The sequence below is a fragment of the Poecile atricapillus genome, chromosome 14 (genome assembly GCF_030490865.1).
Source record: "Poecile atricapillus isolate bPoeAtr1 chromosome 14, bPoeAtr1.hap1, whole genome shotgun sequence".
In the NCBI taxonomy this organism is placed as follows: domain Eukaryota; kingdom Metazoa; phylum Chordata; class Aves; order Passeriformes; family Paridae; genus Poecile; species Poecile atricapillus.
In genome coordinates, this window is record NC_081262.1 from 2,442,010 (window position 1) to 2,466,877 (window position 24,868).

The 24,868-nt window shown below is 52.6% G+C and overlaps 1 protein-coding gene across 1 annotated transcript; it reads right to left on the bottom strand.

Moving 5' to 3' along the window:
- Window positions 1-223: 223 nt before the first annotated feature.
- CFAP70 (cilia and flagella associated protein 70) lies at window positions 224-24,372 on the bottom strand. The gene is made up of 27 exons (XM_058849625.1): window positions 24,259-24,372; window positions 23,524-23,629; window positions 21,119-21,305; window positions 20,732-20,827; window positions 20,344-20,423; window positions 19,153-19,326; window positions 18,578-18,760; window positions 18,118-18,209; window positions 16,979-17,078; window positions 15,819-15,953; window positions 13,935-14,069; window positions 12,764-12,855; window positions 11,061-11,121; window positions 9,689-9,880; window positions 8,972-9,103; window positions 8,036-8,161; window positions 7,405-7,538; window positions 7,191-7,306; window positions 6,884-7,039; window positions 5,845-5,940; window positions 5,073-5,161; window positions 4,183-4,329; window positions 2,686-2,847; window positions 2,447-2,536; window positions 1,411-1,512; window positions 545-592; window positions 224-349 (listed from the first exon to the last, which is right to left on the bottom strand). Exons 2-27 carry the CDS (start codon window positions 23,623-23,625, stop codon window positions 269-271), a joined length of 3,108 nt encoding a protein of 1,035 aa, XP_058705608.1. The 5' UTR covers window positions 23,626-23,629; window positions 24,259-24,372; the 3' UTR covers window positions 224-268.
- Window positions 24,373-24,868: the final 496 nt, after the last annotated feature.

Here is a 24,868-nt window from a genome sequence, read left to right on the forward strand (position 1 = left end):
CCCCGCTGTCCCCCCGGTCCCCCCGCGCCCCCCCCACCTGCCGCCATGGCGCGCGCCGCCGGCTCAACCGTCCCGCGCGGCCGCAGCCAATCAGAGACGCGCTACTGCCTATCACGTGATCGAGCCCCGCCCCCCCCCCCACGCCCCCGAGTTCTGACCACGCCCCCTGCCCCTCCCCGCGGTCGCGACACGATCGCGACAGAGGCGGGCACGAGCGCTCGGCCCGGGGTGACTTTATGTGCCCGGGGTGACTTTATGTGCCCGGGGCTCAGAGAGAAGGGTCGCCGAAGCCGAAGCGTTGCTGTGCGGCGCGGATCTCCCGCAGCAGCGCGTCGTTCTGCAGGCCGAGCTGCGGGCAAGGGGAGCGGGGTGAGGGCCGGGCCGGGCCGGGCGGGGCTGCCCGGGGGATCAGGGGCTGTTCGGTGGCTCGGCTGCGACACCCGCGGGACCGGGATCGTCCCGCGGCACCGCCGCACTCCCAGCTCGGCAGGGAGCAGGGTGAGCGGTGCGTGCTGCCTGCAGCCCCCAGGGCACGGACACGAACCTTGACGGTGTATTTGTAGCACTGCTCTGCCTCCAGCTGCCGCCCGCCCTGCGCACCGCACCGGGGAGAAAATCGTGGGGTGGGTTAGGCACGAAAAGACCCCCGACACCATCAAATCCACCCATTCCCTCAGCACTTTCAAGGCCACGACTAAACCGTGACCTCAGGTGCCACATCCACATGGCTTTTAAATCCCTCCCAGGGATGGTGACTCCACCACTGCCCTGGGCAGCTGTGCCAGGGCCTGACCACCCTTTCCATGAAGGAATATTCCAAATATCCAACCTAAACCTCTCCTGGCACAACTTGAGGCTGTTTCCTCTCCTCCTGTCCCTGTTCCCTGGGAGCAGAGCCCAACTCCCCCCGGCTGTCCCCTCCTGTCAGGGAGTTGTGCAGAGCCAGAAGGGCCCCCTGAGCCTCCTTTTCTCCAGGCTGAGCCCCTTTCCAGCTCCCTCAGCTGCTCCTGCTGCTCCAGCCCCTTCCCAGCTCTGTTCCCTTCCCTGGACACGCTCCAGCCCCCCAGTGTCTGTCTTGTCATGAAGGGGCCCAATACTGGCCCCAGGATTTAGGGTGCCTCAGCAGTGGCCAGCACCCCAGGAAAGACATGGGATCCCCGTGAAATGAGATTTATAAGAAGCTCAGCAGGGAGGACACACCCTGGGGCAGTCAGCACCTCAGGGTGCTGCTTTTGCCATCCAAGCACTTGGATTTCCCAAGCTTCCCCCTAGAACAGCCCCCAAACCTTTTATCACAGAGCTCTACACCAGCTCTTCAGATTCATGAGCAGATGCCAACCCCCCACCCAGCCCAATAAACCCCCCCCATAAAGCCCCAGTCCATCAGGCTGGCAGGGGCTGGGCACTCACCTGCAGGCAGATGAGGGCGAGATATCCCCACACTTCAGCGTTGGTGTTATTTAGGGCATTGGCTTCAGAGAGAGCATCTTCTGCTTCCAGCATCTCTTCCAGCTTGAGGGAGAGAAGGAGAGGCATGGACAAATGACAAAGAGCAGGCAGAAAGAGGTCCAAATTGAACTGGGATTGCTCTAAGAGCAGAAGAAATCAGTGCAACAGAAGCTCCTAAGAGGGCTTCCCTGAGAGAAATGCAGGGGAAAGGATTTAGGGCACAGACATGGAGTAATTCTCAGTGCCAGAGCATCCAGATCTCCAGTCTGGAGCAGGAGCTTCCCAGTGTGTGGGATCACACACTATTTCTAAACTGGCCTCCAGCTGTAAGGAAAGCAGCACAAACCCCTTCACCTTGAGGAACGGACTGACCCAGCTCCATGAGGAAACATGGCTGTGTTCCTGCTCCCTATTCTTGCTGAGCAGCAGCTCGGAGCAGGCAGCCCACCACTCACCTCCCTGACCTGATTCCACAGCCTCCCAGGAGGTAAAGATTTGGCCAGGGGGGAAACAGAAGTTCAAATTCCTTCCCTGATTGCTTCCTCAGCTGAACTCCCTTGGTGGAGCCTGGCAAGGTGTCCCCTGGGGAGATACTGCACTGCTGGTGGTAGGGTGTCTTTGGCAGCCCTTCAGAAGTGCTGGATTCCCTTGGACAGGGAAAGCACCGAAATTCCTCCCTGCTGACATCCCACTCAGTGCCTCGGTGGTGACATGCAGGTCAGGAACTTGGAGCAGAGCACAGATTGTTTGCCAATCTGGGGAAGGAGGTGCTGGCAGGAGCTGGGATGAGGGGAAAGGATGTCTGTTCCCAGAGCAGGGGCTGAAGGTGACACCATCCGGATGCCACGCTGGGGCTGTCACAGCACACAGGACATGATGGCCTTTGGGAGCACAGGCTCACAGGCAGCCAAGCGTTGCTTTGAACAAGGGGATGCTGCAAAAGCCAGCCCTGTGCCACCAGCTGAAGCCCAGAGGACATGAAGGCAGCAGCACTCACCCTGTAGCAAGCGATGCCCACGCCCAGCCAGGTGAGACAGGAGGCAGAGTTATCACAGGCGAGCAGGAAGATCTGCTTGGCCCGGCCGTACTGCCAGGAGAGACACACACACATCCCTCTGCACCATCACATCACTCCACAGACAGGGTTTCCATGGGGACACCCACTGTCCCCACTGCTGCTGGAGGAGTGATTTGTTTTGTGGTAACTTCCCCTCCACAGCCCTGCTGGCTCCTCACCTCTTTTTCTTCCAGGTAGATGGAGCCCAGGCGCAGGTAGACAAAGTGTATATCCACAGCATCCTCCACAAAGCTGATGACTCGCTCGTAGCAATCCTTTGCTTTGTCAAAGTCCTTCTGCAGGTAGCACAGGTGCCCTTTCTGAGCCCAGACATTTGGATTCTGTGCACCAAACACCAGGAGTGAGACACGGATGAGAGAAACACCTGAGAGGGGGGCTGGGACACTGCAAGCAGCAGAAAGGAGGAGCTGAGCAGTGTTTAATTGTATTATCACAACAACTCCCTGTGCAGTGCTCCAGGCTGGGGATGGTGTGGCTGGAAGCTGCCTGGTGGGAAAGGAAGGACCTGAGGCTGCTGTCTGGCAGTGGCTGAACCTGAGCCAGGTGTGCCCAGGTGGGCCAGAAGGCCAAAGGTCCCTGGCCTGTGTCAGCCATGGCAGGGGCAGGGGCAGGGGCAGGAGCAGGGGCAGGAGCAGGAGCAGGGCAGTGCTTGTGGCCCTGGGGAAGGCACAGCTCCAGTGCTGTGTCCAGCTGTGGGCTCTTCAATTCAGGAAGGACCCTGAGAAGCTGGAGCGTGTCCAGGGAAGGGAACAGAGCTGGGAAGGGGCTGGAGCAGCAGGAGCAGCTGAGGGAGCTTGGAAAGGGGCTCAGCCTGGAGAAAAGGAGGCTCAGGGGGGCCCTTCTGGCTCTGCACAACTCCCTGATAGGACAGCTGGGAGATTGGGGGTGGTGGGGTGGTGTTGGGCTGTGCTCATAGAGAATGAGGGACAGGATAAGAGGAAACAGCCTCAAGTTATGCCAGGACAGATTCAGACTGGAAAATATCTTCACTGAAACGGTGGTCAGGCACTGGCACAGCTGCCCAGGGCAGTGGTGGAGTCACCATCCCTGGAGGGATTTAAAAGCCATGTGATGTGGCACCTGGGCACATGGTTTAATTGTGAACATGGTAGTGCTGGGGAATGGTTGGTTTTGATGATCTTAAAGGGCTTTTCCAACCTAAACAATTCTATGATTCTGTGATATCAGGGCAGGGTTTATGGAGAGTTAAAGTCTGTGGGCTGCCTACAGGACACCAGCAATGGGATCCCCCTCCAGCTCCCTGCACACAGCATTCCCAGGTGTCATCTTCCCCCTGCCTTCCTTTCAACCTGCCTCCCCAAAGCCATCTTCCTTGCAGAGAGCTCAATAGCAACCTTGTTTGTAATGAAACAGAACCTGACTCCCCCACACAGGGAGAGAGGATCAGGATATACCTATTCAGAGAGAAGAGAGAGGCAGATGCTGCAGAGGGAAAGGCAGAGACAGGCTCTGAGATGCTGCCTGCCTGTGCAGGGAGTGAGTGACGATGGGATAACAAAGAGAGCAGTGCTGCAGCCACAGCCTGGTGTGACTGCCCTCCCACTGAAATGCTCTGGACTAGCACTGGAATGGTAAAGTGGAAATGAAGCAGGGGCTCTGGGCTCACACACACACTGGCACTGCATGGCAATTACCATGGGGTTGATCCGAATGGCCTCGCACAGACATTCCTCACATCTGGGGAAATCTTCCTCCAGCAGGTGGGTCCAGGCCAGTGCCAGGTAATAGGCAAAGGTGGGGCCTCCCTGAAGCAGCTCGTGGGCCAGTGCCTTGTGAACAAACTGTGAGGAACAGCACAGGTGGTGGTTAAGGGAGCAGGGACACCATGGACACCAGAGCAGGACAGGGCAGGAGAGCTGACTGACACCTCTCTGACTTCCATGAGCAGAAAACACAAAGGAAATTTCTTTTTCCCCTATTTTGAATGTTGGTCTAGTGGAAGGTGTCCCTGGTCTAGTGGAAGGTGTCTCTGCCCATAGCAGGGGGTTGAAATGAGATGGACTTCCAGTTCCCTGCCAAACCAAACCATTCCAGAATTCTGTTTAGTTGTGTTTTGCTTTAAGCATCTCTCTCTGCCATGTCAGATTTAGGCAGGCAGCACAATGTGGCAACCAGAGAGGTCCCAGAGATGACTTGGTGGGACAGGCACATTCTACAGTTGATACAAAAATCACTCTAACATACACAAGTGTCTGAATCAAAGGAGTTCAGGCATCTTGGCAGCATCACAATAATGGATCCCATCTCTGAAAGCACAGGGAAGAGCACCCTGTACAATTTCTGAGCTGGCTGTTCCCTCTGCAGCAGGCAGTGCTGGGCTGTGTGTCCACAGCCAGCATTGTGGGCTCAATACTCTGCCTGGCCACACTTCTGCATCTCTGGGCAGTGGTGGCTTTGCTCCCTCTTGTGCTCAGCCTCTGGAGTAGCCATGGCTCATTCCCTGAGGCCAAGAAAGGGGCTGGCTGGAGCTCTTTGGGAATAAACCAACCTCCCTTCCCATTCCTCCACTCCCTGTTAAACTGACCTGGACAGCATTGACTTTCATCAGGAATTCCACTGTCTTCATGAAGATTGTGCAGGGAGGTGGCTGAGGTCCTGGAGCAGGACATGGTGCTGCAAGAAAATGTGTCTCAGTCAGTCCCAAAGTGGGATCTCTATTTCTGGAGCCAAAGCAGGACCTGAGATCCCAGTGGGGACAGAAAAATCCCTGCAACATGGAGCAAAACCCAGGAGGTGGCAGAGGAGGCTGAAGCAGAGATTAACTCAGCATTTCTTTCTGAAGGGCTTAAGTTTTGTAGGAGATCTGAAAAGAAATTACGCTCTTCACCCACTAATTTTCCAGTCCAAACCCAGAGGAAAAAGGTGGAAATGTAGGAATTATGCTTGTCAACGACAACGAGACAGTGAGGCTCCTGCCTCCCCCAAACCAACCAGGAGGCCCTGAGGCACCCAGAACTGCCATTTCCACAACCACTGGGCTGTGGAGGAGGCAAATCCCACACCACACAACCAGAGGGGATCCCTAGGGACATTTTAAGAGCTGGCATCTCAGGAGGAAGAAAAGGAAGGTGCAGGGTGCAGTGACATGAGGGAGAGAGCTGCATTCACCTGCTGTCTGTCCATCCTGAGATGTGCTGCTCTAAAAATCGGGGTGAACCTGCTCTGCCTGCAGATTCCCTGGCTCAGGAGAGACAACAGGCCTTGGCATCACGGGGGCCATGGCTCATTGCTCCCACATTACTCCCCACTATTCCCACAGGACCATCTCCCAGCTCTCCACATCCCCATTCCCAGACCTTCTGGGGCTTCCTGCAGTGCTGCTGCCTCTTCCTTGGGTGTCACACACTCCACGACTTCTGGTGGTTTGTCAGGTGAGCCATCTGGAATCTTCTCTGGAATGAAACCCCCAACAACCATTAGCTGGAAAGCCACAAATTTCCCCATTTAGAACATGATTCCACAAAAAAAACCCAAAACCAAACCAAACAAAAACATATATATATATATGTATGTATGTATGTATGTATAAAATAGCTATCAGGTTTTCAAAGCTGGGAAGAAATTTATTTGCAGGAGGCAATACCTGGGGCTGGGGTTTTGAGCACAAGATTACCACGTGAAGCCAGAAACAGGTATAAATGAGGCAGGATAAGAGGAAACAGCCTCAAGTTGCACCAGGGAGGTTCAGTGACAGCAAAAACTTTATTCACAGAAAGGGTGGTCAGGCATTGGCACAGCTGCCCAGGGCAGTGGTGGAGTCCCCATCCCTGGAAATGTTCAAAAGCTGTGTGGATGTGACAGGTGGGGACATGAGCTAGTGATGAACACAGCAGTGCTGGGTTAACAGTTGGACTCGATGATCTTGGAGGTCCTTTCCAGCCTTAGTCATGCCATGATTCTATGAATATCCCTTTCCTCATAATCAGAAGGGACAAAAACCCACATGTGTCACGAGCCTGCCTGCCTGAGGCACTGTGCATGAGTGGTGATAACGTTACAAATAAAGCCAGTCAGCATTTCCTGCAGCCTGGCCAAATATTTGGGACTCAGTCTCAGTTCAGGCTGGACTCAGAGGGGCTCCAAAGGAGGTCTTGGCCTCGGGGTCATTGCCAAGCAGCTGGTTTGCCCTTTGGATTGGTGAGGCAGGGCTTTCCAAGCTGTGTTGGGAACTCACAGTGACAGCTTCTGTGGAATTCTGTTCTAGCTCACTGTCCACATCTTCTACCTTTACCCCTTCTGCTTCTCCTCTTAAAAACTCTCCTCTGCTTCCACTATTCACCACACTGCTCCAAGCCCCTGCTTGGTGTCAGGGAAGCTCCTGGGTTTTCCTGTTACCTGGGTCTGTGCTAGGAGAACTGGGCTTTTTCCCTTCTCCCTCAGCAGCCTCAAGGATTTTCCTCTCCTCCTCAAGCTGCACTCGCAGGAGCTTCTTAGCCTCACGGAAGTTCCTTTCTGCTTGAATATCATTATTCTGCAGCTCATAAAACAAACCTGTGGGGGAGAGAGCAGCGTCAGCAGACCCAAAGGAAACAAAATCCTTCTCTTAGTCCTCAGCTTGGAGCAGGGAGAAGAGGACCGGGGGCAGGAACAATGCTTGGATCTACAGGAATACCTTGGGCACCAGACTGGCTTGGTTTTGTACCTGAGAGGGTCCAGGCTATGATGCTGGATGGCTCCAAGCAGCAGGCATCCTCAAAGAAAATCTCTGCCTCTTCATAGTGCTGCAGCTTGACAGCCACAATCCCACAGAGCAGCAAGCTGGGGCAGGGGCAGAGCAGTCAGCCTTGCAGCCCCAGCAGTGGTGTGGGGGATACACTCCACACTCTCCCCACCCACCCACCAGAAGCACTTAGCACCTTTGGATGTGCTGGCGGTCCAGACAAAGGGCCTGCTGGAAGCACTCCTGGGCTTTGGTGGCATCCTCGTACAGGAGGCAGAAGGCTCCATAGTCCAGCCAGGACTGGATGCTGCGCTGGTCCCGAGCTATTCTCTGGACAACAGAGACCACTGGAGTCAGGATCAGCACATGCCATGGACTGGGGAGGCAGTTCTAGAATGCCCATGGCTTCCCTGGCCACCCCAGCCCAGCTGAGCAGGAAACAAGCCCTTGTCTGTCACATGCAAAGGGTGTCCCCTAAACGGGATTGTGCTGAAAGCCCACTTCCTCTAAGCCTTCTCCACCTAACACGTGTCCTCCAGCTTCAGCTGACACCTCCTAGAGCCCAATGGCCCCAGAACTGACCCAGCACATCCCATTTCCCCTGGCCTCGAGGCTGGAGTCCTCGGTGACCTGGCCAGGGACAGTTTCACATCCTGCAGAGAGCAGCATCTCCCTGGGAAATCCCTCCCATTCAGCCTGAGTATCCCGGTGACACGCAGCTCCTTCCTCCCTCCACCACGGGCTGCCTGAGCCGTGAGCAGTGGCCCCATTGTGATGCTGTGCCAGGCCACACAGGTGATGGCAGGAAAGAGCTGGGGCTCCTTTACCTGCTTGTAGAAGAGAGAGGCCAGTTTGAAGTCCTTGTTGGCTTCAGCTTCACGAGCAAAGAGCCAGAGCTGCTTCCTGGTTGTGCAGGGTGGAGGGGCAGGAGAAACATCTTCCCCAGACAGGAGCTGGTAGGGAAGGAGACAGTGTTAGCCCTGGGGAAGGGAAGAGTGGTTCATGTGATCCCAGTGTGGCAGCAGGTCCCACGCCAGCACTGCACCCAGTACAGACCAGTATGGCTGGGGCTGGGCACTGGGAAGGGCAAGGTGTTTTGTGGTGGGACACACTTCTGTCATTCCCAGGTACCTCTGTCACACAGGCACAGGGCAGTATCAGCTTTTACAAGGACATGGAGTGACAGGACACAGGGAATGGCTTCCACTGTCAGAGGGCAGGGTTGGATATTGGAAAGGAATTCTTTCCTGTGAGGGTGGGCAGGCCCTGGCACAGGGTGCCCAGAGAAGCTGTGGCTGCCCCTGGATCCCTGGAAGTGTCCAAGGCCAGGCTGGATGGGGCCTGGAGCAGCCTGGGACAGTGGAAGTTTTCCCTGCCCATGGCAGGGATGAGATGAGCTTTAAAGTCCCTTCCAACCCAAACCTGTCTGTGGTTCTATGATCATTCACAGCATTCCCTACATCAAGGTGATGACAAACTTCAGAGGGACCACTCACTGGTGAGCCCAGCTCCTGCTCTGCCCAGCCACCCTCACCATGTGCCAGCTACAGCAGCTTTACCTGTGGCACCTATCCCACCATCAGGATTTTGAGCTGTGGGATACAAAGGCACTGGATCCCTGCCTCGAGTGTGGCTCACGGTCCACATGTGACAGCTCCAGCAGATGAAAGCATGAGCCTGCTTCTGTCTTGAAGGCAAAAATCCTTCCCCTGTCCTGGACCCACAGTGAAGCCATGGCCCGAGTAACCCAGATTTCCCAATACCTTGTTGAGGGCAATGTGCATGTGGTCCACAAGGTACACGTAAAGCTCACTGAGGAATTCCTGGAGCTGCTCCTTGGTCTCAAACGCTGTGGTCTTCAAGTATTTCTCCCTCACAATCTTCACCACAGAATACTGTGGAGACAAGGGACATTGGACAAGGCAGGTTCCCCCCTGTGCCCCCCACCAGCTCTGTAATCAGACAGAGCCTGTAGCTCCAGCTTAGTTCTGGGAAATAAATCCAGCCCAGCATTGATAAAAGCAAAAAAAAAGCAAGCAAGGAGGATTTCCTTTCCCACCTCCCTGACACAGCCTTTAGGGACAGCATGTGGATGGCTCATCTCCTCAGAAAGGAGAGGGGGTCTCCAGGAAAAGTGTGGCTGAGGCTGAGCAGCTGAGAGAGTGGAACCACCTTTCCCTGCTGGGGCAGACTGGGAATGTGAGAGCAGCCACCTTTGCCTTTCTCAGGTTATGAGCAATTGGACATGAGTAGCTCCCACTGATAGAAGTGTTCTCTTGGTGTGGGACCAAAGCAGCTTGGTGCCCCCTATTAGAGGGGAATCCTGTTCTCTCAGTGCCCAGTTCAACAGCTCCAGGTGGCAGGAAAGGATTCTGGAGCACCACATTGTCCTGAGTGATCACCATGGAGCAGCAGTTCCTCACTGAGAAACTGTCAGGACAAAACAAGTAGGGAAGCAAAAATCACAAAGGAGTCTTCACCTTAAGCTGTTCCTTAAAAGCAAAATATTTCCCAGAGGTGTTGAGCTCGTAGTTGAGCTGACGCTTTTGTTCCTCCAGGGTTTCGTGGTCCATCGTTCCCTGGTCAGGCAGCTGCTTCCCAAAAAGCTCATGGTATTCCCTCAGGATGTCAACAGCAATGCTGGTGACACGTTTGTGATAATCTTCCACCACCTAGGAAAGAAATAAATAAATTTCACAAGCCACTTATGCAATCAACCTTGATATGTATTTGATTTGCCACAGCCCACGCCTCCCATTAACTCCACCTGACTCAAGTCTCAATTAGTCTGTCACACATCCTGTCCATGCCTAAGGGCTGAGAAAATATCTGCAGGTAAACATAAAAGAGCTCCTTCCTGCTAGGATTTTCCATCACAACCCAGTATTCCAGTCACTGCTATCTCTCCAACAGCAATATAATTGGCTGTGAGTAAAATATATCTCATTTACTGGGAGCCTTGAAACCCATGGCCAGCCCTCTTCAGCAAAACCTGTAATCTTCATAATCTTGATCCTCAAAAATTCTTGGTGACCTGAGAAAGGTCAGGGCTGATTCTCTTCAGGTTTGTCTGAGTCTGACGAAGTACAGGGGCTGGTCTGAGACAAGAAACTGTTGAGACTAACCAGGATATAAATGTAAGGTTCTGGTAGCCTCTTTTCCCAGCACCTCATTTCCTTCCAAACATCCCCCATGGCTGCCTTCCCTCCTTTTGCTCCATCTCTTCCCTCTGAATGGGATGTGAACACAAGTGGTGAATAGTTCCCAAGGCACACTGCTAGGGGAATAACACATACAGAAGTTTCCTTTTCTGTGTATTTCATAGAATATGTTGAATTGGAAGGGATCCACAAGGACTGAGTCCAACTCCTGGCCCTGCATAGACACCCCAACAATCCCACCCTGTGCATCCCTGAGAGTGTTGTCCAAACACTCCTGGAGCTCTGGCAGCCTCAGGGCCGTGCCCATTCCCTGGGGAGCCTGGGCAGTGCCCCAGCCACTCTTTTCCTAATATCCATTAAAACCTCTCCTGACACAGCTCCAGCTGTTGCCTTGGGTCCTGTCACTGATCACAGAGATTGAAGCTGCCCCTTGTGAGGAAGCTGCAGACCCCAATGAGCTCTACCCTCAGTCTCTCTTCTCCAGGCTGAACATTCCAAGTGACCCCACCACTCCTTATATTGCCCTATTCCCTTCTAGACCCCTCACCACCTTTGTGGCCCTGCACCCCTGTCCTCTTCAAACCTCATCTCCATGTTACTGTGGGCTGAGAATGAAGACTCTGTTGTGTGAGAGGGATGAGGCAGGGTGGGGTGGCAGAATGGTGACAAGGCCACAGGCTCTCACACGTACCTTCCTGGCTCCTTCCGTCCGGGGGGGCAGCGCAGGGCGGGGAGGAATCAGCTCCTTGATCCTGTCAGTGAGAGCAGAGAAGAGATCAGCAGATCCACTGCCAGGGATGTTGGCTTGTGTAGTGTGAGGGCTCCACCCTGCCAGTGTGTCCGTGAGACACCTCACAGGCACCTGGCAGGAACCCTGAAGCCTCAGACCAAGAGTGAAACAGGTCCCTACAACTGATGGTTGTGGTTTGTCATGACAGGGTTAACATTATTGCTAACCCAAACTGCTCTCCTGGAGCAGCAGAGCTGTATCTTGGAGCTTCCTGTAAGGAAGGAACCAGCCTGAGGAAAGCTCTGTAGAATTTGGTCACTAAACACCCCAGACCACCTGATCCATCAGCTCCAACATCGCCTGGTTTGGCTGTGGCACCTCATCCCTTGGCCACACATCGACCCCCAGCCACCAACCTCAGACCCCCAGACACCACACAGCCCTGCCTGGGCCTCTGCTGGAGGTAAAATGACCTTTCATCTTTTCATTAGCATCTTTTTAACTAAGACTTTATTAAGGTGAGGGTGGCTGAGCACTGGAGCAGGATTCTCTGTGGAGTCTCCTTCCCTGGATATATCCAAAAACCATCTGGACACAGAGTAACGTGCTCTGGGGAACCTCACTTGAACATGGACATTGGACTAGGTGACCTTCAGGGGTCTCTTGCAAATTGAATCATTTGGGGATTCTGGATTAAAATCCCTGGTGCCAAACCAGCCTTAATGAACTTTTTTTTTTTTTTTTTTTAACATTTCCTGCTTGCTGGACACCAGAACTCCCTCAGTCCTCAAAACACGATCCATCCCACTAAACCAAGGTGCCACAGGCCTTGTTCAGGTGCACACAAGCAGATGAACAAGGGGGAGTTACACTGAATCCACAGAACAGTAGAAATGTGTAAAATAGGCCAGGAAAAGGTCTGTTCTAAGAGAGGTTCACCTTCCTCAGCCTGTTCCTCCTGGAAGACAGCAGGGAGCAGTGAGGACAACACACATACCTTCAATGAATGGATGATATTTCTGTTTGAGAGAGACATAAACCTGCACCTCTTATTCCTTATTAATCTGCTACATTTTCTATTTTTCATTCCATAGATTAGATGTTTTATGCCTTTCTAACCCATAACACAGCAGGGCTCCCACTGGACAGGAACTGGAAGTCTCAAAGCAGCAGAGATGAAAGAGCAGCTCTGCAGCAGAATGACATGAAAGCTAACATAAAAGCTGAGGAATGGGTAAAACATTGTGAGAAAGCTTCTGGAAAGCTAAAAATGAGACAATGCTCTGGTGAAGCAACAGCAGCAGTACCCAGGGCAGCCCATGCTGGTGGCCAGGTCTGACCAAGCCACTGAACATCACATGCAAGAGGCAAGCACATGGGGATTAGAGGGAAACAAAGCCCAGACAGGAACACAGACACTGCTGTGCTGCTCTGGTGTCTCTTGTTTTGAGAGGAATGGCAGGGAGATGCCAGCTGGGATGAACAAGTGTTTTCCCAACACACCAGATGCCATGTCTAAAGCAATCTGGCCAAATCCTCCCCCTGATTCCTGTGGGCTTTGTCTCAGTCCCTCTTCATGGAGTATTCCAAGGGGGGTTTGCTGTGCAAGCCTCTCTCCATGCTGCAGAGAGGATCTGTCAGCCCCACAACCCATCCTTACGCACCGCCGGACGAGCTCCTCCCGCAGCCGCTTTGGGACCAAGGGCCTGTCCAGCTTTATCTCCATCACCAGGAATGTTCCTGCCTCGTTATATTGCTGTGGAGATAAACATTGCTCCCTGTGTCGTGCTGTCTGCAGCCAGTGCTGGCACAGTGAAATACTGAGCACACAGCCACAGATCTCCAAACTGCAGAGATCCAGCTTGTTTTATAACCCACCCTCAGAATGAGTTACAGCAGCAAAATCTAGCTCGAGAAACCAGGCTAGGGAAAAGGAGAGAGCCCAGGTAATCAATCTGCCTGCAGAATGAATCTGCATTCCAGAGGAAGAAATCAAAATATGAAGGGATAATTTAAATAAATGCCTGACAATTTACAGAGACCTTCTAGCCCAGTGCCAGTCCGCTCTCCAAGTGGACATCACTGGAAGAACTCTGGGACAGCATTTATGTAAAACATCCCTTGTCCAACTCACTCTTGAGGAATTTAATTGTGTGAAAGGTGTGAGACACCAGCACAGTGATGCTCTCCAGACTCTCCTTCTCTTTGGAGAGACATAATTACCTGTCCTTCAAGGCTGAGATTTGTGACATTTTCAGATTCTCCAGTGCCATCTGACAACTGAATTTTGGATGGCTTGAGTAACTATTAGGAAAAAGAAAAGATGTCTCTTGTTTCAGACTCAATAAATCTCGAATCTTTGCAAGTTCAGGGTGTGAGATGGCACATTTGTTCAGGCAGCATGTCCTAAGGCTTCAGATAAGGGAAAGCAGCAGCTTCCTTACAAGGAGCAGCTCCAATCTCTGCTCTCTGTGACCAGTGACAGGACCTGAGGGAATGGCTGAAGCTGTGCCAGGGATGGATTAGGCTGGATATCAGGGAAAGATTCTTCCCCCAGAGGGTGGCTGGGCACTGTCACGAACCCAAGGCTACCAGAGCTCCAGGAGTGTTTGGACAACACTGTCAGGCACAGGGTGGGATTGCTGGGGTGTCTGTGCATGACCGGGAGCTGGACTCATGATGCTTGTGGATCCCTTCATGTTGAGATTCTATGAGTCTAGGATAATGAGTATCTCTCAGCTGGCTGAGGCAACACAGCATCCATCCTGCATATCCCAACTTCCTGTGACACAGAAACAGAGCAGCCATGGTGCCATGAGCCTCCCCAGGCCTTACCGTTGTACCCAGATCTTTCTCTTCCTTCTGAGCCTTACTGGGAGCAGCTTTGGAAACAGGAGAGGACCGCAACACTTCCCTGGCCAGACTGAGCTGTGACCTGTGATCCCGGAAAATACTGTGCTGAATTTTGGTCTGAAAAATAGAGGCAACAGAGAGAATCAAGGGACTAAGCAGGCTTCCTCACTTTTTTGCCTTGACCACTCTTGCCACAAAATACACTGTTACAGTCTTAAACGCATTAAGAAGTTTTAACTTCATTCTCTCCTCCTAGAGTTCAGCTGCTGGTGCTCCAGGCCAGTTTTGATCCTGTGTAGCTGCCTCAGGTTAGACTGTGAGACTCAGTGGGGGTCTCTTCCCTCAAAGAGCCGTGTTTTCACTGAGGACTGGCCCTTGATCTTTGCCTGAGACATGTGGTGAACATGCTGAAACCCAAATCCATGATCCTGAATTCCTGGTGGGATCCTGGACCTGCCTCACAGCTATGGACTTGCCTGCTGATGAGGGCTGCTGGATGAATCTGGCTACTCTCACCAGGCCTGCTCCACACATTTTTGGGGCTCTCCACCTGCCTGACAGCATCTCTTGCCTCCCAGCTCATTTTCTGGTGTGGAGCAGCTTCCCTGACACCCACCAGGGAATTGCAAGGAACAGGTTAGTCAGACTGTGTGTTTACACAGTGTTTGACCACCTAGGCAGGCTGCTCCCTCCCACACATCCTGGTTACACGAACTGGGCTAGCAAGAGTTATGGGGATCCTGGGGAGAGGATGGAGCAGCAGCAGGAAAACTTAGACCAAGAGGCAACCCAAAACATCTGGAGAATGAGAAGGACTTCACTTCTGACAGATAAATGGCACAGGACAAGCAGCATTGTGCAGCCAAGGGGTCATTATTCATGGCAGGGAAGCAGAGCCCAGCAGACACACTCGTGCCCAGCCCAGCTCTGCAGCAGCCAGTGGGAACAGGGAGTCAGGAGAAGGGCTGGAATTCACCTGGGCCTGGCACCTGGACCACAGCCCCACAGGGAACACGGGTGGTAAAACAAGGCTGTGCATCTGCCATCCTGAAACAAACTCAGGTCTGTTCTAGGAGGGACAGACTGTGGGAAAATGGAGATGTAACTGTCACTCTTAGTAACAGAGAGGGAAAAATGCAAAGATAAATAAACCTCGATGAGCTAAAGCTGAAAGAGCTCCAGTGACAGCTTTTTTGGTGGTTGCTGGGGGTAACACGATCCTTTTAAAGCCACTGTTTGCTCTTCCCAGCAACACAGTTGCCCATGTTCCAGACTGGGGAGAGTGGAGCATGCTGGCAGAGGAGGGAGTGGAGTGAGGTTTCAAGCCTTTCTCAGTCCCCAGACCTGCTCACCTCCCCAGAAATCTCCTGCCTTGGAGAAATCTGTGTCTAAAAGCTTGTATCATTACTTTTCTCCATCACCAGAAGGGCACTCAAGGTTCAGATCCATCTCCAATTAGCACACTGTCCACCCTGCCTGCTCCCAAACACCCTCTGTCCACCCTGCCTGCTCCCAAACACCCTCTGTCCACTGTCCCTACTCCCAAACACCCTCTGTCCACTGTCCCTGCTCCCAAACACTGCCATCCACCCTGCCTGCTCCCAAACACCCTCTGTCCACCTTGCCTGCTCCCAAATACCCTCTGTCCACTGTCCCTGCTCCCAAACACTGCCATCCACCCTGCCTGCTCCCAAACACCCTCTGTCCACACTGCCTGATCCCAAACACCCTCTGTCCACCCTGCCTGCTCCCAAACACCCTCTGTCCACCCTGCCTGCTCCCAAACACCCTCTGTCCACTGTCCCTGCTCCCAACCCCTCAGTGCAAACCCAGCTGCAGAGCTGGAGCAGAGCCTGCTGCTCTCACCTTCTCAAACACCTCACTGTCCTCGTAGTTAAAGACACGGAAGGCCCCTCGGATCTGCTTCACCCCAGGGCACAGCAAATGCACCATGTTGACATATGCCACGCCATGGAAGGCAATCTGCTTGTCCTCATCTCCCTGGAAACACAGAGCAAGGTACTGAGATCCTGAACAGGCTGTTATTCTCCTTAAGGGAACAAGGTCACCAATCTCATTAAGAGGAGGCCACACAGCAAACTGATGCACCTGATGAGCCCATGCTTCTGTCACTGGCACGCAGCCGAGACAACCTGGATGAATACACTGGAGCCATTCCATATGCAGAATATTAATTTTATCCCAACCCCCGTGGGGTAGCTTTTCTAATTCCTGCACTCTGCTGTTCCTCAGGGTGGTCTTGTTGAGATACAGCTGAAAGATCATCAGCTGTGTAGTTAGAAATCCAGGTGACACTACCAGAGTTGTGCAGCTCAGGCTGGACAGAAACCAAGTGGCTGAGGAGGTGTGGGAGGCCTGGCTGGAAGGATCATCAGAACTGCAAAATCCTGGCACTGGTGAGTGCTGAAAGGGATTTACACCAACTCGTATGGCTTTGTCCTGGGATAGATTAGGAGCTCTCACACAACCAGCTGCCAGGAGCAGAACCATTCTCTAAGGAGCTGTTTCTTTGTTAAACCACCCTGGTTTAGATGCAAAAGCATAACTTATCTGCAGCCTGAAAAAGAATGCATGAACTTTTTCAAGCTGTTCCAAAACCCCACTGGATAAAGATCAGCTCAGTGAATTACTTTTAATTCTCTTCAAAGCCAGGCTGGACAAGCCTCTGAGAAACCTGGTCTAGTGGAAAATGTCCCTGCCCGTGGCAGGGGGTTGGAAGAAGATGGAGTCTGGGGTCCCTTCCAATCCAAACTATTCTGTGATTTTAAAAGCCACCCTCTCCCTGTCCTTTTTCCAGTAAGCTACTACAGACCATCAGTGAGAGCTATAACAAAAAAATATGACCCTGTATCTATTTAACAGCCCTGTAAAGCTGATTTTTCACAAGCCCTCCTGCTCTCTGACTCACTTTGGCAGCTTCAAGGCTGATTTTGGTATCACAAAGGTCTCAAGAGGAAAATGCCTGATAATGCAATGCTACTCCACCAGCCAGACCCCACTTTTACCTTGTCAATTTTGGTGATTTTCCCTTTGCCAGCTGAGGGTACGTACATCCTGCAGACCTCCACGGGCCAGTAGCGGCACTCAGCAATGCGCTTCTGCAGGCTGGGCACAAAGCAGATGCAGGATTCACTGAGGAGCTGCAGAAACCCAGCTGGAGAGCCCCACCACCCTCCTTTGTGCCCCAGCAGCCCCTCTTGGGTTTGCTTCACCCTATTCCCTCAGCAAACACCCTCAGGCCATGGGAACACTGCGTTTTGGGGCAGGCTCAGTACATTTTCTCCTCTACCCACTGCTGTGTGCATTTATGGCACAGCCAGCTTTAAAACAACTGTGAGAACAACACACTGGGTTTTCTCTCTCCCTTGGTTACTTCAGAAATAAGTAAGAAGGAATGTGATTAACTTTGGTATAAAAACTGAATTGTACAGAGCAAGTGGATCCTGAGCTTGCATTCAATGTGGCTGGTGACTCTGACACCAGCAGGAAGGTGGATGGATGTTTAGGGAAAAGAATTTTAAAAATCAAATAAGATACAAGTGAGTATTTCTACACAAGGAGTAATTTGGCTGTGAAATGCACAGCCATGATGCAGCTGAGGCCAGAAAATAGCAGGATTTGAAGATAAATGGAACACTCATCCTGATCTTGAGCGTATCTGGAGCTGCTAAAGGCAACACTTATCCAATAAAAAAGCAAATGAAGAGTGCCTACATGGAGTGAAAGGTTTGAACGTATTTGGGATTCAGTAAAATCTTAATTAGCAGCTCAGAGGAGAGCTGTGCACGCCACTCTACTCCATGTCTGCTCACCATAACTCTGTCCCTTCCTTCAAACAATGGAGGGACCAGCCCCCAGCCCCAGCTGCTGGCAGCAGGAGAGAGCATTTGTGGCCTGGAGGCAGCAGCTCCAGCCAATTCATCTCCCAGCACAGCAGAACAAAGCTGCTGCCAGCAGTTCAAGGCACTTCAAGAGCTGTGCCCTTGCTCAGGTGAACACTTGTGGCCAAGAGACAGCAGCCATGGGAGATGAGGCAGAGCCACAGTTTGACCCCTAAGTGGTCCAAGGTCCAAGCTGTATGTTGCAGCTCCTTGCCTCAGGTCATTCTGAGCATGTTCTGGGGTGGGATGCTCAGGTTCCTTACAGAGCCACTGCAGCAGTGTCCAGGAAACAGCGCCTTTCCGTGTCCCACACGATTCTCTTCCTGCTCTCAGCCTGGATCCTGAATTCCCTGTCCTGTGAGAAACAGCATGCAGTCAAAGCCAGGACAGCAAAGTCCACAGCCTGCATTGTCCTCAGAAGTGTCCCCAGGAGAGAATGTGAGTCAGACAGAGGTGTCCAAGTGCCCATAGCCAGGCCAGCCCCGCAGGGAGGCTCACGACCTTTCCTGGAGGCACCATCAGCATTAAGTGCCCGGCTCATGGGAGACAACAGCTCCCAGCTCAGTGTGGGTGTTTTCTGGGACCAGACCTGCCACATTTTCCCTTGGGATGTCTCCAGCAGTATGTCAGCATGTCTGCTGCCCCAGGGGAACCCACCTCCCCCTCATATCAAATCTCTCAGTCCCTCCTGGTTCTCTTCCAAACTTGCCAGTCCTTCCTCACCTCACTTTTTGTGAGCTCTCCATCCTCATCCTCATAGGGCCCACCAACAATGAAGGAGTCAGGTATGTTCAGAGCACCAGGGGCCAGGAGGGGGCCAATGGGCCAGTTTTTGGGCCGGGGCAATGGTTCTTTTTCACCATCAGCCTTCAGGATGCCATTCTTGAAAAGTAATGGCAATTCTTTCTAGAGAGACATGAAAAACAAAGGATTTGCATTTCTAACAGGAGCAGGAGCAAGAGCCAGCTGCTCCAAGCTGGGATAACAAAGCAAAAGAACAGTACAGGGTGCCTGGCTAGGAAAATGCACTCCACCACACACATACAAAGGATGGAATAAAAATAAAGAGCCGCGTGGAAAAAACCCTGCCAGTTTGAATCCAAATCTTTCCAAACAGACCTTTGTTTGTGTTAAAGAAACACATCACACCACAGAAACTCTGATCCCTCCCAACAAAGGCTGCTGGTGCACAAGCACGGAAGCTGTGCACCCCACGTGCCTGGACACTTGTTCCATGGGGTGGAAGAACAACCCAAACTCAGCCAAACCCCCTGTGACTGTGCCTGGACCATTCTCACCTCACCAGCTGCTGGTATTTGCAAGCAAGCCATGTAGTTTTGCTGGGTGTCACAGGTAAAGGCTGTAGGAACAGAATAAGCTGCCTCCAGCGTGATGCTCAGGAGGTTCCCACTTGAGAACTGGGTGGCAGAGAGCAGGAGCTCTTTGGTGCTCACTATCACTTCAAGGCCACCCTGTGAGACAGACAAAGTTGAGCCAGTAAACAGACAATTATAACTTGCCTGCTCTTAGGGAGAAGCAAGCAGAAACCCAAGGCCAGAACATATAATGTTATCTTGTGCCTCATCTCTGATATAGAAGAAAACAGCCCAACACAGCAAAGGAATTTCAGGACCAATTTGGCTCAGCTGTGGTATTTGTTTAAATCACAGCCTGGCTGAGGTATGGCACATGCCCCAAGGGTCTCATAAAATGAGCTGTGGAGAAAGAGGCAGGGTCTCATGAAAGGAGCCACAGAGAAAGAACATCAAGGGTGGAAAATGATGCTTTTCCCCTGGTGACTCAGAGAGCTTTGCCTCTGCCCTATCTCCATGCTCTGGTGTGCAGCCTTTAATTACCTGTCCCAGCCCTAGATGGATGGTGTGTGAGGGAAAACCAGCTGGTCAGCATTTATTACCTGTCCTCCCTAATGAGTGCCCCCCCACTTTGCTCACTGTGAACTCTTCCTAAACACAGAGCTGTTAATGGGATATCCACCCCTCCAGTTCGCTCCCGGTGCTCACTGCGGGCAGGCTCAGGAGCAAAATTGGACACAGTTTCCCAGCCTCATACTTCATTCTCTGTTTTAGTCACTGGGTACTTTGCAACCTGCTGAATGAATAAGGAAAGGCAGTAGGAGTTTGTACAATAAATGGACTCAGACATTTTATCTGCATAAAGGAAGGGTAATAAAGCTGGGCAGGTGACCCTGCCATTGCCTTTTTGGGGGTTTTCAGCACTGTGCTTTCCATCTTTGTTATTTTTTGCAAAGCAATTGGGTGGCTGCACACATTAACATTTCCCAGCACGACCTCACCTATCAGAGGGAAGTAGGGACAGACGTCAGAGGGAGCGGGAAAGGCCTCCAAGCCTGTAACATATAGGGCTGTACCACATCCGTGATGAGCCAGGCAGCTGAGTCATGTTCTCCCTCCCACTAAAAAGCAGCAGAGAGATGAATGAGGGAAGGAACAGTTCCAAATTCCACATACCGTGGCCTCAGGGTGAAGCATCTCTGATGGGGAGGCAGGCACTGCATACAAAGGAGCAAAGACCTTCAGTGAACGCACTCCTGGGAACAAACAGGAATGAGAACAGCCTGAAGTGAGACCCTCTGCAAAGAATCATAGCCATGGAATTATTTGGGTTGGAAGGGACCTTAAGGATAATCTTGTTCCAGCCCCCTGCCATGGGCAGGGACAATGTACATGAGGCAAAATCATGGTCTGATTCTGAATGCTGAGCTACCCTCTGTCCCCCGAGTCAGATTTTGCAGAGCTATGAAGGTCACTTTGTCCAAAGGAGATAAATATAAGCGGAGATCAGAAAGTGCCAGGGAGCAAGGAGTGGTCATGGAGGCTGTGAAACTCAATGTTGTACCTTGCAGCAGAGGTAGAAGGTCCACCACAGCCTGGGCAAGAGGAGTGATTTTCTCAGGTTTTTTCCTCTCCTTTGGCCCCACTTCTAGCACTGTCACTAGGGAGATAAAAAGAGAGAAACTGGCAGAATTTCTTGGACCAGCAGGTCAGGCACCAGGGAGGGTCTGTGTGAGCTCTGGCACATGCTCCTCTTCCCCTCTCAAGGCTGGCAAGCACAGCAAAGCCAAAGGAGCATGGGCCAACATGAAAGGAGATTCTTCCAGCTGGCAGAGATGGACAAGTGCTGAGTGCCTCCCACCACTGCTGCTGAAGTGCTATTCCTGAACTAGTGACACCTGCAGTGACAGCACCCAGCTCCAAGGTGGGACATCTGGCACCAGCTACTTACAGAGCAGTGGTTTCTGCACAAGGACATCCAAGGGGTTGGGTCCATCAGGGCTGCACTCAAAGCTGGTGCTGAAGTCATATTCTGCTGTCCCATCTGGCAGGACATGAGTCTTGGAGGAGTCTCCCAGGACTGCTCCATTGTACTCCACACGCACCAACGTAACCAGCACACTGCTTTTGAGAGTTTTCTGTCAAAAAAAGAGCTCAGTAAGCAGCTGGCTCTGCAGCAGCATCCCAGGATCAGAGTTCCTCTGGCAGCAGCTTGGGTCAGTGACCAGGACAGGGCTCACTTGTGGGGGTCTGTTCCACCACAGGAATGGGGAGCAGGAGCAGAGCTTGGCCACACTGAGACCTCACCATTCCCTGTCTTTAGGAGGGAAATTTCCTGTTTCACCATGCTGTGATGCCCCAAAGATTATCAGGAGCTGTGGCAGGGGAGATAGAGAGGTTCAAGCTTCATCTCAGGAAAGATACATCTAAAACAAATCCCAAAATACTCCACTGATATTTTTGTACTTCCAGGAAGCTTGAGACCTTTGCTGTCTCCTAAGAAAGCAGCTCTTGAGCTAGAAGGATGAGCTCACAGGACACCTGTGGATATCATGTGCTGCAGAATGTCCTGAAATGGACAAGAGAAAACAGCCTCAAGTTGTGCCACCTAAGAGGTTTAGGTTGGCTATTAGGGAAAATTTCTTCACTGTACGGGCAGTCAGGCACTGGGACAGGTTCCTCAGGGAAGTGGGGGAGTTCTCATCCCTGCAAGTGTTCATAAGACACGTGCATGTGGCACTTGGGAACACACTTTAGTGGCGTCCTTGGCAGTGCTGGGTTAAAGGTTGGACTTGATGGTTTTAGAAGCCTTTTCCAACCTAAATGATTTTGTGATTCTGTGAAATCAAAGGAAGGGCTCCAGCAAGTCCTTTGTGAGCTCTGCAATTGTTGTTATACCACTTGCTTTAATCAGAGATGAGGAGATTCAGATTTTACTTTGAATTTCAAGTGTCTAAACAGAGGGGTTTAAACAGGGCTGGAGAGGGGCAGTGAGGGCACAGCATGTGGCAGTGGGGACCCACATGGGCAGCACTGGGCACATCCACAGCAGTACCAAAGGGCTCTCTGCAGCAGAAACACAGGTTAGCTCTCAGTCCACAGAGCAGTGGCTGAACACAAGGACCATTGTACCCAAACCCTGCTTTTCCTTAGTGCTGAGCCACAGGGATGCCTAACCCACCCTCAGCTCCCTCTCTCCCTGTCACTGGGGTAATTAGTTCCATGCTAGTTCTTAAACAAAAAGAGATCTCTTTCACTTGGTTTTAATTTTCAGCCCTTCTCACTGTCTCCTTGAGCATACATTCTATGAATGGCTAAACAGAAGAATCCAATTAACCTTTCCCTGTACCATTAATTATCCAAGACTCCTCTCTCATCCTTCCCTACATTGCCTCTAATTAAGCAGATTCCACACTTATAGCTAGAAGTGGATTCCACATTCTTACAGACAGATTTTTTTTCATATTGTTGCTGTGATTATTGCCCTTTTGTAACCTCCCCCCTTTTAGTCCAGCCCTTTCTCACGGTGGAGCAATCAGAACCACAAAGCAACATTCCAGATGCAATCAATCCAGGAGTCTTTTCTTCCCAGCATTGTTTATCCTCCTCTCACCTCATACCTCACCTAAGCTGCTGTTTGCTGAATCCATCAGTGTAAGAGGTACTTCAATACTACAATGTGAAAGCCTCAAGCAGGTGCTTTTGGATTGCTTTTTCTGTCTGCTGCTGGAGCAGAAGCAGGGATTTGCATTTTTTTTCTGCTTGCAGCAGGAGCTGAGCTTCTCCTCCACATTCCCTCCCAAATGCCAGTTCCTCTGGAAGACTCTAAGGACAGCTGGGTGCATCACATGGAAATCACAGCAGTGGTGGTTTGATTGGCACCAGCTCATAGCCTTGAACTGGATCCACTGCCTTTTTAAAACCAGAGCCACCCTATTGCTTTCAATATGATTTAAACAGCTGGAGCTGGGATGAAAATCTGGTTTTACACCCAAGGTGAGGTCCTTTCACAGGATTTTGTCTCACTGATCCCATTTTTGCTGTGTTCTGCTTAAAAAACCTGCCATTTCCATATAGTTAGAGGAGGCAGAGAGGTACATTTCACCCCAGTATTTCTGGCCTGCTGCTAGGGAGGTGTGTTCCCCAATTGATGTGCCTCACAAGCTTTTTCCTTTGTGTGAACTTCTCAGGAGGGAGGAGGAAGCCACAGTGAAGCATTGCTGAACTCCTGATACCCCCATCACTCCTTCCTTCAGGCTTATCACCCCCCCACCTGCTCTCACAGGGGATTCCTGTGCACACAGAATTGCTCTGGCCTTTTTTATTAAATTAGTAGAGATATTTTCAGAACTTTACCAGGTCCTGCGCATTCACGACTGTGATATGTACTGGTATTGGCTGTGACACACTGGGAAGAGCGGGCTCCTTCCCACCAGGCAGCCCCGCAGGGACCTCCATGGCTCTGCAGGAGAAAGAATGAGGAAAGAAATATGAAACTGCTCCATTCCTCTCCCAGATACCTCTGCAGGACACAGCAGTGCTGGTTGCAAATGCTATTCAGGGCTTGGCTGTCAAAACACCATTGAAAGCAGAGGGCTTTGGCAGTGACGAATCTCTCACGAGGTGCAGGGGGAGGACTGGGAAAAATGTGAAAATTATCCATCTCTGTAAGCTTCACCCAGCTGCAGCTCCCAGGAAAGGTTTGTTGTGCCAGGCTGCTCTCGGCTCCCAGAACATCCCTAGCTCTCTTTTACTCCTTTTTTAAGACCATGGTGACACCATGGGCCAAAGGCCGGGGGCCACCAGCCCATCCCCTCATGGCTCCCAAATGCCGTGGGGACCTGGCTCCATCTGCTCCTCAGGTTTGTAAATCCCTCAGGATTCCCTCAGGGCTCCCCATGGCCCCCTCGCCTCACACCCCTAGGGCCTGGCAGCCCCCTCAGGGCAGCACTGATGGGCTCGGGGCTCCTCTCACCCTGGTATGGTCCTGCAGCCCCTCACCGACGGTCCCGGGGCTCCTCCCGACCTGGGGTACACCTACAGCCTCTCACCCACGGGCCTGGAAGCTCTCCTGCCCCTGCAGCCCCTCACCGACAGCTCTGGAGGCCCTCCCAGATCCCGGGGTGATCCTGCAGCCCCTCACCGGGAGCCCGCCGGGGCACCGTGCGGCACCGGGGCTCGAACCTGCGGCTTCCCCGATGGGCGGAGGGCTCGCGTCCCGTCACCACAGCGACGCGGCTGCTCCCGCAGCACCCCGAAACCTCGCGGGACCCCGGCCCAGCCCCGCGTGTGGGGGCGTGCCCGTGAGGCCGCGCCCGCCGCCATGTTGGGTGTGGGCAGCCCTCAGCAGCCGCGGCGGGGCGGGGGTGCCCCCGGGCCGTGCCGTGGGAGCTGGCGGTTCTGTACGGCCACCGTGTCCCCCTTTGCAGCCTGGTGTGCCCGGCTGCAGCCAGAGCTCACTGCTGGCCTCCGCCCCGGCTGGCACATGCCGTGGTGCCCACCCAGGCACTCCCTCACACCCCGCTGGGGACCTGAGGGGGTGGGAGGGGGGGTTCCCGCAGGCCGGGCTGGGGAGGGGGGACCCTATGGCGGGGGGCTGGGGCAGTGACTTTGTGTCCCTATGATGGCAGAGGGGTCCCAGGGGCTTGGGCAGCCCCCCGAGCTCCTCGCAGGTTTGCGGTGTGGGACGCTGCAGGGTTTT

What these genes read in the sequence shown, in the direction of transcription:
- CFAP70 (XM_058849625.1), bottom strand. Translation starts at nt 23,625, where the DNA reads ATGGAGGTCCCTGCGGGGCTGCCTGGTGGGAAGGAGCCCGCTCTTCCC. An exon ending in TCGTGAATGCGCAGGACCTG is followed by an intron (nt 21,306 to 23,523) that starts GTAAAGTTCTGA and finishes TTTTTTTGACAG; the next exon opens with AAAACTCTCAAAAGCAGTGT. An exon ending in CGGGAGGAGCTCGTCCGGCG is followed by an intron (nt 11,122 to 12,763) that starts GTGCGTAAGGAT and finishes TCTCACTGACAG; the next exon opens with GATCAAGGAGCTGATTCCTC.